The sequence below is a fragment of the Geospiza fortis genome, unplaced genomic scaffold, assembly GCF_000277835.1.
Source record: "Geospiza fortis unplaced genomic scaffold, GeoFor_1.0 scaffold182, whole genome shotgun sequence".
Taxonomy (NCBI): Eukaryota; Metazoa; Chordata; class Aves; order Passeriformes; family Thraupidae; genus Geospiza; species Geospiza fortis.
This window is the reverse complement of record NW_005054367.1, coordinates 1,419,773-1,435,413: the sequence shown is the minus strand read 5'-3', so window position 1 is coordinate 1,435,413 and position 15,641 is coordinate 1,419,773. Positions and strand designations below refer to the sequence as shown.

The following is a 15,641-nucleotide window of genomic DNA, read 5'->3' as shown; positions in this document are numbered from 1 at the left end:
CAGGATGCAAGGTAACAAAAGGAAATGACTGATCAATATGCATGTCCTGGAGCTGAAGACGAGCCTGTCTGCCAAGAGCAGCATGCTGATGAGGCGAGATTCTGAGAGGGAAGCTGAAAAGCTTCCACTCCTGATGCTCAAAAACACAACACAGCTGAGCAGATGCCAGGTGCAGTGCTAGGAGAGGTGAAGGCACCAAGGAGTCTAGAGAATAACTGTTAGGAAAAGCAGGGAATATTAATTTTAAGACTAAATAGATTTAAAGTAAAAAATGTGATGCTTCTCTTCTTTGCCTTTCTAAAAATCTCAAAAGGCCTTTAATGATATTGAAAAATTATGGTCTTTACATAGCTGTGCAAGGTTTTAGAGATACTAAGACTGATATTTTAAGGCAAATTTCCAGTTTATTCCTTGGCTTAAAGCACTTGAAATCTCTTTTCCTGTATATTTCACTGGGTGTGTCTCTGTTAAGTGCTACCAGAAATCAAACACTAAATCTTCCCTGATTCAGTAGTTTTAAATCTGTCACCCAGATTTCTGAATACTTTTGAAAATGTTGCTGTAAAGCTGACTGGAGGGTCTGCCATGGCCCCAATGGGACAGGGAAGAGCATGTGGAACTCCAGGTTTGCTTTCCCAGGTTTTACCCTCCTGAGTGGTATTTGTTCCTGAGGCAACAGCCTCAGAAATGGCACATGAACAGTTAAACACCTCAGGTCTTGCATCTCATTCTGCTGACACAGCTGAAGATCAGAAAAATGCTGCAAAAACTTTGTGAAAGTTCACTTCATGGTAACCCCGCATTTGCCTGAACACATTCCCCATGAATTCCTGACTAGCACCCTAAACAGTGGATAAAAACCTATTTTATCACCTCATGACTTGGATTTCATTAAGAAACCACAGAAGATCAGCAGCATTGAGCATCCATGTTCTCACTGGGCTTGAAGCAAAGGTTCTCCTCGTGGTCCTGCATCTTGTCCCCCACTGCCTCCTCTGCAGAGCCCTGCTGCTCTCTTGGCACAGGTGGATAAGCAGCCACTCCTCTGAGGAGCCAGCAGGACCCAGTGCATCTTTCCCTGGAGGCTGGCACCCAGCCAGGCACTGCTTTACTCTTTCCTTGTGAGAATGCATGGAAAGACTGAGAGCTGTGCAGAATCTGTCTGCTCAGGGATGGTTTGGATGCTGGATTGTTGAGGAAATGCTGGCATGTTCCTCCCAGCGCCTCTGTGCTCCCAGCCATCTGCCACCTGCCTCCTCACTGGGGGTTCTGTGTGTTTCCTGGGAAGGGGAGGCTTGGAAGCACAGGATGGAACAGCTGTGCTGTCCTTGGGCTCAGCTGGACACACTGCACGTTGTCCTGCTCTCCAAGGCACTGGGAAAGTGTGTGGAAACAGGAGGAAAAAGTTCCAAGCAACCTTTTGTGGGGAGCCATAGTTAAGTGTTTCAGGGACAGTACAGATATGTTCATTCCATCCTTCCAGTCCAGCCCCACCAAAACCCACCCTAAGCAAGACATGGAATTGGAGAAATGGGAATCAAAACCCCTCCACTGGCTGTGAGGCAGGAGAAACTCCATGAGCAGCTGATGCAGCCTTCATGCTCTGAACTGCAGGGATGCATCCCCTGCCTTTGTGGAAAGCATCTACCCAGCTGAGATAGAAGGATCGGGATGAGCAAGGACAGCCCCAACCTCTGCCATGGCATGAGCAGCTGTATCAGTGGGAACAGTGTGAGGAAAAGGCCCTGCTAAGCTGGGTTCTGCTGCAGAACAGAAAATGCATTGCTAGTAAATCAGACTTTGGAACTGCTTAAGATTTAAACACAGCTTCAAGTAATTAACCTTTCACAGCACAGCACAGCCCCAGAGTGAATACAACACTATTCAGTCCCCTGACTGCAGATTTTGTTGCAAAATAAACAAGTTTTTCCAGGGCCGGGCTTGATAGTGCTGATCAAGAGGTTGGGTTGGGTTCAAAGTCATCTCAAAGTCCTAGTGGGGATACGAAAATGGTTGTAACACCTAGAGAAAATTACCTTTAGTGAAATATTTGTACACAGCACATGTTGTAAAGCCCCAAATGGTGTGACAGAGGTGCTCTTTTTAATAAATTCTATGAGAATGTTTCCCAGCAGTGTGAACCTTGTGGGGTTTGTTTTTTATTGCCTTATTAAAATCTGTTTCCAGGATGCTCAAGCAACATTTTCCCAGCTATTTTTTATGCATAATTACTCTTTCTTCCCTATGCTAATTTTATTCCTGTAAATGTGCCCTCTGGACAAAGCAGTGCCTCCCCCATGGTAACACAACTCTTGTCACATTGGTGAAAATGAAGGACAGAATTTGATCCACCGAGGTCAATATTTGACCTCTCAGCCTTTCTTCCTGAAGCTGAGAACATTCTGCAGCAGTTTCACCAGGTAAATGCTGTCGTGCAGTAAATGAGGAAATGACACCAACATTCTTGCACCAAAGTAAAACAGAGGACTGGAAATATTTCTTCAGCACAAGGGGAATGACAGCTGGGAAAGAGCAACTGCTGCACCCCTCAACCCCCCCTGAATCAGAGCTCAGGCTCAAATACAGACAAGAATCATTAACTGCTCCAAAGCACAGAGCAGGGCAGTGTGTAAAGCTGCACTGGGAGTGATGGGATACCAGCACTTCCAGGGAATGGGACCCTCCTGGCAGGCTGCTCTTGCCAGCAGATTCTATCTAGAATAATCCATCCAGGGATGGTTTCCATACTGCTGTCCATATGTTCATAGCAGCCATAGCAGAGACAGGACTTCACATGCTCTATAGGGAACATGGCCCTGCAAGTGGCTTAGGGTGTGGCCCCTCCCATGGGGAAAAGCAGCTCGGCCTCGACCTCCAGGAATTCCTTCCAACCAACACTTCCTTGATGCATGATCCTTCTTCTTTTTCTGTGGCAGGGCCTTGGCCTGACAGCTGCTGGGGTTCTGGGTTACTTCCCTGCCTTGGACTGACTGCAAGCCAAAGGAAATAAAGCTGGCAGAATCCCCCCAAATGCTGCGCTGCCATAATCCCTGCTGGGGCCTCCAGAAAGGGTGTGGAGCAGGAGCAGCATCCCAACAGAGCCCTGGCTCCATCCCCTCCAGCCTGATGGGCACCAGGGCTGAAGAAATTCAGGATGGCAACACAGATCACAAAAAACGAGACCTGGAGAGGAACCACATGTCTGAAGTACAATTCCTTGATACATTTTCCTCCTGGCATGACATAACTCTATCTCTCTCTCTCCCAGGTACAGCCAACCACCCCCTCTGATGAAGTCACTTAGCCAAAACATGAAAAGAAAATAAAGAACTATCCCATATATTCCTCACTTAAACTTAATTTTGAGACACAGTTTTGTTCTTTGTTGCCCATAAAGCAGATTCAGCCTGCTGGGTTTTCATTTTTTATTTTAAAATGTTTTCACAGGTAGCAAAAGTTTGGATTTTTGAGGAGAAAAACAGAAATATTGTCTATTTTCAGAATGCCTATAAAGACAGATGCTTTGCCGCTTTGTATCAGGACACAAAATGATTATAAATATATATATATATATATGTCTGTATATAAAAATAAATTACTTGGCTCTAAAAGATTCAACTAAGACAATTTCAGTGAGGGACAGAGACAAAATAAAAGAAACCTGTAACATCACAATTTTAAAAATCCCTTTTTTAAAGGTGTTCAAAAATTTTGACCTTCCACTGAACATGAAAGAGGGGAGGAGCACCCCAAATGCCACTGAAATGGGCAAATGGTTCACAACAACTACATTTTGTATCATTCACAATGTCACACGTGAAGTTATTGTGACAATGCAGATATGAAAGTGTCAGAAGTGCATAAACTCTGGGGTTTACACAGAAGAGGATACATATTTAAAGCATATTTTATGTTTTAGGGCTGTTACCTCACTTTACCCCAAAATAATTATTTTTGCCTATAACATAAATAGTAACTTGTAATAAGGCAACAGCCCCATAACAGTAAGACCTCCCCAGCATCCAAGCCAAGCAGAGAGAAAAGCCAGGGCACCACAAGCAGGGTGCTAAGAAGATCCCAGCATCCTTCACCACTAACTGGAATATGACATTTATCTATTTGAACTCAAAAAAATTAGAAATTTAGCTCCTCTGTTTGCTTTCCCTTCCAGAACCAGCACTTCCCCTGCTGGGTGATTACCAAACCATTTATTTCAAACATCATCACTTTTCCTGCTGTTTTTTTTTCCCTCATATGCAACACACCAAGTCTCAAACAATCAGGACTCTGAAGACACCACACAAGCTTCAAGCTGCCAAAATTCTCACTGTTTTTTCTATACCTTGCTCAGAAAGGGGAGCAGGGGAAAGAGGAGGAGAACCCACTTGTGTTTTTTCCATATCAGTGCCCTGCTGGCTCATCCCAGCCATGTCAACATCACATCTTCTGAAAAATCCTCTTTGCCCAGCATTTTTCTCTTGAGAAGCTGAGAAGCCTCAGAAAAGACTGAAAACAGTAATTATCTGATTGCTTTGGAAGATGGTCTGGAAATCGTTTACCAACAGGAGCATCTTTGATTGGTTCCATGTGAATTGTTTTAACTTAATGACCAATCATTAAGCTGTGTCGGACTCTCTGAGTCAGTCACGAGTTTTTATTATTGTTCTTGTTAAGCCTTCTGATGTATCCTTTCTCTTTCTTTAGTATAGTTTTAGTATAGCATTCTTTATTATAATATAATATCATGAAATAATAAATCAGCTTTTTGAGAACATGGAGTCAGATTCCTTCTCTCTCCCCTGGTCCTGGGGACCTCACAAACAGCACACACCCGCAGTCCCTCGCAGGGAGCAGCGTGGGCCATGGCCTCCCTCTAGCGTCCAGCACGGCCTCCTCTGCCCCGGCTTCCCCCTGAACGAGCCACCCGAGCCCTTCCAGCTCTCCAGGCAGGAGGAATCTGGTTCGGTCCTGCGAGTAATGACCCATAATTGATGTTTATAGGCTCTCCAGAGTATGAGAATTCACTGAGCCCCCCGGGGATCAAGCAGCCTCCTGAACCTCTTCTGTAATTAACATTTAACGATTATGCAGAAAGCCAGAGGCAAGCAGCTGTCTCCACTTCTGCAGGAGGCCCCAGGGCAATAGGACTCAAGACAAACTACTCAGAAACCCCTCATCAGCTTAACTTTCCTCCTCCCATGCCCACAGACTTCTCACTTGCTCTAGCAAGACAGGAAGGTGCAAATGTCACCTTGGCACGATGGCAGCAGTTACTTTTGTAGAAGAAACACCCAGCTCCTGGGTCTATCAAAAAATAGCTCCTGCTGCCACTGTGATGTGCATGAATGAGCTTCACCATGCTCAAGGGCTGCTGCTGTCAGCTGGGAGGAACCAGCAGCAGCACCTGGACAGGATTTGGCAGCATCCCTGCTAAGGGATCATTCACTGACAGGGAGTGTGAGGGAGGGGGCAGGAGCCCATTTCTGTTTCAGCCCTGGTAATGCTTTAAAACAAAGCTAAAATTGAAAAAATAAAATCACATCCAGATGCAACCTTAAAAATGTAAACTAGTAAAACATTAAGCTGTAAAATCAACATTAGTCAGTGGCTGAAGTAAAGAACAAAGGGGCAGAGTTCAAGCAACTGCAGGCACATAAGCAAGATTCCTCTCTTCCCCAATTTAAAAAGTCAATATTTACTGTAAATCTGTTTAATACACCAATGGATTGCTTTAAACACTCCTTTGGGTAGAACTCCTGACCTCCACCCTGGAGCACTGATGAGATCCACTAGCCATGGGCAGGATTCAAGGCCAAGTCTAACAAGCAGAGAAGTCTCGACATTGCTCTGAACCTTAGTCACAGAAATACAGTAATTATTGTGGCAGTTAATTAAATTAGGTTCTTTTCTAGTAATGTAACATTCACTTCCATATTTTAAACAGCCCAAATGTCAATTTAATACACTCCTTATTCAGTGTTTAGCCCTGTGCCTTTGAGGCATCCCAAAAGCTGCTGTGTTTTGGAAGGTTTTTAAAGGTGAAAGAATTTGAGATCTGGACCCACCAAGGTGCAGATCTTGGTCAAGTCAATGAGCAACAGCAGCCCCTGCTTTGTGTAGTAAGACTGTCATTGAAAAGATGTATTTTAAGACTGAATTTCTCCTGAAGGAGAAGTAAAAATTTAGTAAAATCTGGGAATTTGAAATGCTGGTATAAGGTCACTGAATCAAATGTGACCTGAATAGAGACAGACCTGTCCAATATGGTAAAACTTCCACAAGCCTCAATGTTACTGTAGCTTTAAAACATTGACAAAACCTGCAGTTTGAGGCTCTGAGGTCTTGCTAATTCTTACAACAGAGTCTTCCTGTATCAGACTAGATGTGTCTATTCAGTATTTTTAGTGAAAGTGCTTACTCCACAAATGCTGGATGCTGCTGCTCACTAACTTGACCTGGGACACCAACACAGTTGTTTTATTGCCCCTCAAAGTTGTGAAGAAGTGCTGGAGAGAGTTCTTTGTTCCCGGTCACAGGCTCCAAGCAAGGATCCAGGTTCTGAAGTGGTGGAAGACCCCATGTCAAGGACACCCTTGGTCTGAAGGCACAGCCAGGACAGGTTACAAGAGCACCCAGCTCTCAGGACTTTGCATCAGGGCAGCATGAGGGATTTTGCCAGTCTTGTCCAGAACCATTTTTTGGTGCAAGGATTGGTGTAGTCACAAATGGTAATGAACCGTAGGATACTCGGAAACTCGTTCTTCATGGATTTGTACTTGACTGGAATCAGCCGCTTGTGACGAGCACCTGAAAGGGAGGTCCCACAGAGAGGGTCACACAGAGCCACAGGCAGAACCCACGTCCATTCCCTCCCCACCACAGCACGCACATCACAAAATCCAGCTTTGCTCCTGACTGCAGCATCCCATGAACTCTCTCCTCTTGGTCAACCCCCAAGTCCCTGGCCCTGGAAACAGCAGTAACTACTCACCATAGAGTTAGCCCTCCTGGTGGGAAAAACAGACTCCCCCATGGACTTCTGTGTCACAACTTCCCCTGGTTTCTCCTTCCCCTGTCCCCTCACTGGCTTAGCAGCCCTGGAGGCCAGTCCCCTCTGCCCAGCCCTTAGCTCTGCCTTCCACCCCTTCCCCTTCTTAAGCTGCCTGCTCCACCTGGGTCTTCCTCTTTCTCACCGTGTTCCCCTTCAGCTGGATGAGACTCTGTTGAAATAAAACCTTGCAAAAGAGCCTTTCTTGCCTCTATTGCTGAGCTAGTTGTGGTGAGTGTTGAGTCGGGGTTTGACTGCATTGCCTGAATGTTAACTCAACATACTTTTCACCAGGAGAGGTTTGTTGGGGACAAGAAATAGGCAGCAGCACCTACCATTCTAACACCAGCATTTTTACCTGACTGGGCATCATGTGATTATATTGCAACCAGCTCTCACTCTGGAGAGCAAGTCTCTGAGCCCTGATTTACTCAGGCTGCAGATGTTCCCCAAGGAATCCCCCTGCTGACATGGACTGCTGGTATTGAGACAACACGAGGTGAGAGCACCCTCCCTGTAACTGCTGCTGCTTGAAGGAGCAGCTCTTCTACAGAGGAGTTTTCTCCTTGTAGCTCTCCACAGGGACCCCTGCCACCACCTGCCCAGCACAAGTGATGACACTGAGACAGGGATGAGGCAAATAACCAACATTTCATAACTGCAGCAGATGCTGGAGTAATCCATGGAGCTCCCAGAGCCTGCTACCAAACCCTTCTGTGCATTACTAACACCTCACACAAACAGTAATGCTGTGACTTCTCTAAGCCTGTACTTCCACCCATGTTCTCACTGGCAGAGCTCAGGGCATTCCATACAGATGGAATTTCCTTTTCCTGTTCTAATGGAAGGTGTGAGGCCCACAAAAAACTGGTGAAGAACTAAAAGGACTTTACTACATATCTTGACAACAGGGGGCTGATGCAAAGTCCTGGGAGTGTTCAGTGGATTAACTGATATCATATGAAATTAGTGTGTCAAGGGAGATGAAGTGAATTCCTGTCTCTGCCACCAGCTTCTAGTCTAACCTCTAGCATGTCCTTTATAATATCATGTCAGATGCCTCATCTAGAAAAGAGACTTTATGTCCAGATACTCTTCCACATATCCTCCATACTATTAGGATATTTTCTACATATCCCCCATACTATTAGGCTGGGCTGCACTTACTCCCCAGCAACACAAACAACTGTAGAACGACTGGCTAGAAAAGAGCAATCACAACAGACCTGGCAGAAGTAAATTGGCGGCTTTTCAATTCAGAACAAAATATGTAAAAAATTTCCCAACCTAAGCTGAATATTCATTCCATATTTTGTTTACCTATCCACAATACTCAAGGATCCCTGCAAGAATCATAAAATGGAATGGGTTGGGTTAGAAGAGGCCGTGAAGATCATCCAGTTCTAACCCCCCTGCTATGGGCAGGGACACTTTCTAGACCAGGTTACTCAGAGCCCCACCCAGCCTGGTCTTGAAATCTGCACGTTCATTACCTGTCACCTAATTCCCAGCTTTACTCACATCCTGGATTTATTATACTACTTGTCTCTTGAGCAGTAAATTTTCCTGTGGATCTGGAAGCCCTTCACAAGCCTGATATGCAGCTCTGACATTTCTGGAGCAGGCAGCATTAGCCCACTGACAGCTGGAGCAGTGCAGCACAGGCAGCTTCTTGCTCACAGTCACGTGAGGAAGGTCAAGAGCAGGGCAAGGGACCCAGCCCAAGCCCCTGCCTGCACAACCAAATTATGAAGCCCCTGTTAGTTCCAGTGGTACAGTGCCCACTGACCTCAGCTGAAGGTTTAGATGTCACTGGAATAAAAAGGATAATATGCAATTGTAAATGGGATATTTCTGTGATCTTACCTGGGGAAAGACTAAGAGCAAATTTGGTCTGGAAATCACATTCGTCACTTTCCAGGTAATCATCTGAAACGACAACCACCATCCTCCGACACCTGGAGATTAATCAGGGGAGAAAACAAATAAAATGTCAAACGAGATGGTTTTCATTCCCACAAACAGAAGCATTCCCACTAACAGAGCAGAAACCATTGCTCTGAATTGCTCCAGTAGAGAAGGACCTGGCTGTGTTCCAGAAGGAATTAACTGCAGAGCAGGAACGACTGACAGACACATAGTGATGTTACACAGAAAAACTTGATTACACTCACGTACCAAAAAATGAGGAAACAATGAAGTCCAGACTGTCTGTGCAACCTTTATGTGATCCTATCTCTATATATGACACACAAGGCAAAGAAAAGCAATTGAACATAAGTAGCATCACCACAGTGGCACCTCCCTCATGAACACAATGAAGGGACACACTGGGGAAAGTCTGAGTTGTCCTTTTTGAGCCAAGAGCATAAAGCAAAGCCCATTAAGACATTCTTGTGGATTTTTGCTGTTTCACTGGCACCATGCTGCAGACATCACTGTAAAATGAATGTGATGTTCCACTACACTCACAGCTGGCCCCAACAGCCACGGTTCACTTACCTCCTCTCTATAAGTTCTCCACTGATGGAATACACACAGGCTCCTGGCAAGACATCCCGATCAAATACACAGAGCTTCAGCTTGAACTCTGTTTGCTCCAGCTCCCTGATCATCTCCTGGACAAACTGGAGGTCTTTCTGACAGTAGCAGATGAAGGCATCAAATATCTCTGTTCCACTCCCTGAAACCATTAAAAAATGTAGCTGTCATCTTCTACTATAAATGAAGTTCACTCCTGTAGTGAACTTTCAAGAGCTCCCACAGACTTTGACTCAGAGAATCAGGAGCCTGACAGAAAAGCTCTGGCCACACTTGCAAAGGTAATTTAGCCTTTTATTAGATGAGCTGCCCTTCAGCCCAGACTCCTGCCCTTAACAGGGCTGGCAGGAGGTAACACTCACTCATCAGTGCCCTGGCTGCTTTCACTGGCCAGGCTGTTCACACACACCCAGAATGCCTGGCAGGGGTCAGGGAAAGGAGCTGAGGTACAGACAGGCAAAATCTGAGGAGGCAGCAACATCCAGCTGCAGGGAGTCTGGGTGGAGCTGGAGGGAGCAGAGTACCCCAGGGGATGCAACTCAGAGTCCTGACACTCTGGGATTTCACTAAGAGTTTCACATCTATAATATCCTTATGGCTCTGGGACCTTTTTTCTTAGTTCAGGTCACAGAGATTCAAACTTCCCAACCAAAACAGCATTCAGCAATATCCTGCCCTCTGCTGTCGATGGAGTTGTGGGGTGCGCCTTGAAATTTGGAACCTGTCATTTTTATGGCTAAGATGTCAAACCTGGGTACCTGCAGTCATATCCTAATGGGCCTGTTTTCCAATTACATTAATGGCTGGCAGCTCTTGTTTATTTAGCAGTTATCCAAATATTAAAGTGCTGCATTTTAAGGGCAATGTTTCTCATAATTAAGTGCCTTAATACTGCTGGATAGTTTCCAAGTGTGTTATTTTTTTTCCATATCAATGCCACTACAGATAAATTCAATTTTTTATGCCAGTTAAAGCCTACCACAGTGAAAAAATAGGTCAGGCTCTAAAAGCTGCTGAGGAAAGTATCAACCCAGCAGGCAGATTCAGCCCAAGAAGCAGCCAGTGAAGCAGAAGGGGAATGTCTGCCAGGTCAGTCAAACTGAGGGTACTGCTGTAGGGCCATGCTGCTAACTTGGGGGTCACATCAGGCAAAGCTGCCATGTACAAACACCAGAATTGGTCTGTGGACATTTGGGGATGGTTAGTGATGTCCACACATGCAGCAAAGGTGGCCAGCACACACCTGGCTGCACATGCAGGGCTGCACACACAGCAATGCACACACACAGAACCCATTTCCTCTCTCCACCCAGTGCACACCTAATTCAAACCCACTTCCTTTTCATTCAAGGTGGTTCCACCTGACCAAGACAGGGCAGGGAAATCACCTCTGACACCCTTCCCCCTGAGCTCCAACCCCCTGAGCTTTCAGCAGCTGCTGCTCTGGGCCAGGCTGGGCTAAGGGACATATTTTGGTGAAGTCCCCTCCCATGTGTGTCCAGTGGCTCTGGGCCAGCCTGCTCCTGTGTGAAGTGTTTCCCAGGGTTGCTTCCCTCTCTGCTCGAAGAAACAGGAAAAATGAAGAAAGCATTTTGGCCTGGAGTATGAAAACTTGTGGGAACTATGAAAGCAAACAGGTTTTCTGCACTTCCCATGGGGAAGGTGACTCCAACAGGAGGAATGAGGCAGCAGTGGAAGCAGGGGCTCTTACCATATGGATCATCCCTGGTGGTGATGCCCATCAGTTCTGATGTCTTTGGCACGCTGCTGTCCACTGCTGGTACTTGGAGGGGCTGGTTGGCCTCTTCCTGCTTCCTCTGCAAGTACTTCTTACAGTCCTCCTCTGCAAAAACACACAGCCAGGGAAGAGGCTCCTGTGACGTGGGTTTACACTGCTGGAGTTCATTAAAACAGGAACAGCTATTTCATGGATCAGGGATGCTACAGGGAAACGCCCTGTCTGGTTTTTCAGTATGTAAAATTTCTCTCATCTCTTTCTGAATGTCTTTATGCTCCCTCCACCACCTCCTCTAGCAATTCATTCCTGAAAATCACTCTTGATATTTTTAGAAGTACTTTCTTTTATTTGTTTTATTCTTCCTCCTCCCCTTAGCTCTACTATGTCCCAGTACATCTTTAATACCAGGAATAAGGTGCAGAGCAGGTCCCAACTCTGCTGTCTGCTCTCATTGTTCTGCATTTTGGAGTATTTGAAATCACAAAACAGCTGGGGAGGTTTTCATGGTGTCAGTCTTTCTGCCCATGTAAAAAACCATAAGACAAGACAAAATGGCCTCCAGTTGCACCAGGGGAGGTTTAGATTGGATATTAGGGAACAATTCTTCACTGAAAGGTGGTCAAGCACTGGAACAGGCTGCCCAGGGCAGTGGTGGAGCCAGCATCCCTGGAGGGATCCAAAAGATGTGTAGATGTGGCCCCTGGGGACAGGGCTTAGAGGTGGCCTTGGCAGTGCTGGGTTCATGATCCTGTAGGTCTTTTCTGACCTTAGCAATTCTCTGCAGACACACAAGAGCTGATTCACACCCCAGCCTTTGCCAGCCAGGACAACTGCAGGTGACAATGACTATCCACACTCACCACATACAGCAGGACCAGCTAAAACTTTAAGGAGCCCCTGAAGCAGCTTTTATGATGTGAAACAGCAACAGGGATCCTCTTATCCCAAGCAGAGTAGACATGAAGCCCACCCTGAGATAACTGAAGGGCAAAGACCTGTCACAGTCACTGCTGTGAACTTCCCAATCAGGTCAGTGATGGGCACAGATCTATTATAAACAGACTTGGTTTAAAAATAAATCATAAATCTAAATGTGAAGCCTTTGGGGAACCAACAAGAAACTCTGCAGCCTCTGCTACTCTGTAATTACAGAAGAACTGAAAGTAAAAGGAGATTTGAAAACAGGTATTATGAAAAAGATGAAACTCCCAAGAGATTTTTGCCTTTACTTAAGAGTTAAAAAAAGCCCCCATGGTAATCAGTACTGATCAGCTGGCACAGCTGACTGGTGCAAGAGCAGAGTAAAGGATCCCTTGGAAGTGCAGGATGCTGGTGGGAGCCCAGTGAATCCTCCTGCAACACAACCTGGTACAAGCAGGTCTGCAGCAGCCCCAGCCTGAGCCCCCATCCCCTGCTTCTATCTCAGCTTTGCATCTTGTTACTGGATTATCTCCAATCCAATAAGGCTCAGATCTGATCAAAGCTTTTCCTGAGGCTGAGGCATTCCCAATCTGCCTTTCTCCTCCCCTCAGCCTCCCCAGTCCTGCAGAGGGGAGAATCAGTCACATTCTTCACCAGCCACCAGGTTCAGATTTCACATCTTTCCTCACTAAAGCCATAACTCAGGTCCCACCTCTCTGCCAGCTGCCTGTTGGTCAGGTGTGTCAGCTAAATCAGTATCTTTGAAATCATGACTAAAGTCACTTTGAAGTTGCCAACAGGTTTAGCAGTCTCAGAGGCAGGACTGGCACACAGCCACCACCTTAAGTGTGCTTTGATTCCCCTAGGAGCCAGTTTCACAATCCAAAATACTGCTGAATAAGCAAGAAGAGACAATTATTTAACAGCATTGCATAGTGCTCGATACAGAAATGTTCATTTTCAGTGGATTTGCTCCAAGTCTTCTCTCCTTGCCTCTGATTTGGGATGGATCAGTCCCCAGCTGGAAAGAGCAGCTGATTGTACAGGTTAATGAGAGTGAACAAGGACCAGGGATGACTTTGGGACCATAAAGTGTCCTCCTCCACCAAGCACCTAACTAGGCTTTACATTCCTCTGGCAGTCAAACAAATTCCTGAGGAATTGGAAAAAAACAGAATAGGAACATGAAATCTAAAGCACAAAATCAGTAGCATGATGAGAACACAGAGAAAACAGACTCAGTAACTGTCAGGCAGGAAAGTAGCACTTTTGTAACAGGTCAGAGAAGAAACAAAAATCACTGTGTTTCAGCCGGAAAGAGCACAAATGTATCAAAGCAAAAAGCTTCACCTCGCTGAAGATGATTCTACAGAGAAATAAAATGCTGAGGAAGATCAGAGTTAGGGCAGAGCTGCTGGGACATCAGTAGTGGTATTTTCTGATTCTGAGCTGGATCCCACTGAAGAAGTTCCAGTGGTACACAAAGTTGTCCCTGGCATCAGGAAATACTGTGCACAAGGGTACATGAAAACTGGTCCTTGCCTTGCCTTGCCTTGCCTTTCCTTTCCCTTTCCTTTCCCTTTCCTTTCCCAACTTCTGCAAGAGCTCTCATCACCAGCAACAGGTCACAGGCTCTCAGTGCAGCCCTCAGCCAAAAATCATAAAAGAGGAACAGTCACACTGGTGAGGCTGAAGGTTCACCAGCCCCAAGCCTCATCCTGTCTCAAGCACTGCACAAAACCAGGTGTCTAGGGGAGAACATAAGAATAAAATAAGCTTACAGAGATATTTTCCTAATATATATCTATGTATGTATTTCCCTAAAATCTATCTTTTAGGTATACTCTACAAATCTGTTTTTACAATCTATCTTTTGGACTATTCACAGTTAAGGAATTTCCTGAGCCACAGAGAGTATTTTTGTTGAACAGCCCTTAGTGGGCCCCTCTTCCAAGAATTTACCTGTCTCCTCTTATCAGCATGACCCAGCTCTGGGTACAACTTGTGATTTTCCTGCAGCCCAGGCTCTTCTCACTCTTTCTGCTGGAATCTATTCCAGCTCTGACAAAGCCCATCCACCACACTCCCTTCCAGTGGGACAGCCAGGTCCTGAGCTCAGGGCCAGGACCAGCCTGGGTGATCCCAAGGTTTTTGTGAAGCCCCAGATCTTCTGCACAGCTGGAAGCTCCCCCAGATTTGTTAGGAATCTCTGATAAGCAGATTACAAATTACACTGATGCTTTTGTCTTTCCCAAAACCTGACCTTCAGACTGTGAGTTAAAGTAGGAAGAACAACAGGACCAAAGGGAAGTGCTCCATCACTTCTTGGTCAGGCTCTCTACAGAGATGGATTTCTACATCTTCCTTTACCTCCATGAGTAACAGGAAGTGTGATTTATTACTTCCTCCTTGCTAACTCAGTAAGCTCTGTTATACAACACAGGCCTTCAGGGAATTCTCTGGCTTTGGAAATCCTTTGGCAAAAAATTTCCCCTTCTGATGACAGCTGGGTTCCCTCTGAATTTCTCTGACCACAAAGAATACAAAGAGCGCAAAAAGAAGAAGTTATCAGAACAGCACAAGGATCTTAATTCTTCTCACTGATCTGCCTCAGTTTTTCCAGTTTGCATGGAATTTTCCCCCTAACATTATCCAGTTCCACACATCCCTCATGTCCCCCAACAAACATCTTCCTATCACACTACATCCACACATCATAATTTTCACACTGTCTCCTGGCTAACCTGGCTAAGAGCATCTTTTGGCACACAGAAACTTTTGAAGTGAAGGTCTGGGATAAACCAGGGCTCCAGGTTACTTTGCAGGGCTCATGGTTAGCAGAAACACAGCACACATCTCTCCTGGAAGGCAGGTGAGACTTCTGTGAATCACACAATGGTTTGGGTTGCACAGGACCTTACAGGACATCTCATTCCAACCCCTGCCATGGGCAGGGACACCTTCCACTAGCCCAGGTTGTTCAGAGCCACATCCAACTGGCCTTGGACATTTCCAGGGACCCAGGGGCAGCCACAGCTTCTCTGGGCACCCTGTGCCAGGGCCTCACCACCCTCACAGGGAAGATTTTCTTCCCAATAGCTAATCTAATATCTAATCTTCTAATATCTAATCTAAATCTCTCTTCTTTTCGTTTAAAACCGTCCTCCCTTATCCTATCACCATCCGCCCATGCAACAAGTCCCTCTCTCTCCTTTTATAACCCCTTTGAGGTGCTGGAAGGGGCTCTCAGGTCTCCCCAGCGCCTTCTCTGGCTCAGGCTGAACACCCCCAGCTCTCTCAGCCTGTCTCCATGGCACAGGTGCTCCAGCCTCCGGAGCATCCCACAACAAACAGGATGGCACTCCATAATCTGGAAAGGGCTTTTCTTCTCTT

The 15,641-nt window shown here is 45.9% G+C and overlaps 1 protein-coding gene across 1 annotated transcript in view; it reads right to left on the bottom strand.

Moving 5' to 3' along the window:
* Nucleotides 1-6,485: 6,485 nt before the first annotated feature.
* MYD88 (MYD88 innate immune signal transduction adaptor) overlaps nucleotides 6,486-15,641 on the bottom strand; it is a 9,908-nt gene continuing 752 nt past the window's right edge. The window contains exons 3-6 of the mRNA XM_005431751.3: nucleotides 11,301-11,432; nucleotides 9,551-9,731; nucleotides 8,915-9,006; nucleotides 6,486-6,807 (exon numbers count right to left, since the gene is read on the bottom strand). Coding sequence (XP_005431808.2) covers nucleotides 6,653-6,807; nucleotides 8,915-9,006; nucleotides 9,551-9,731; nucleotides 11,301-11,432 — 560 coding nt within the window. The 3' untranslated portion in view covers nucleotides 6,486-6,652. The remainder of the gene's footprint in view (nucleotides 6,808-8,914; nucleotides 9,007-9,550; nucleotides 9,732-11,300; nucleotides 11,433-15,641) is intronic.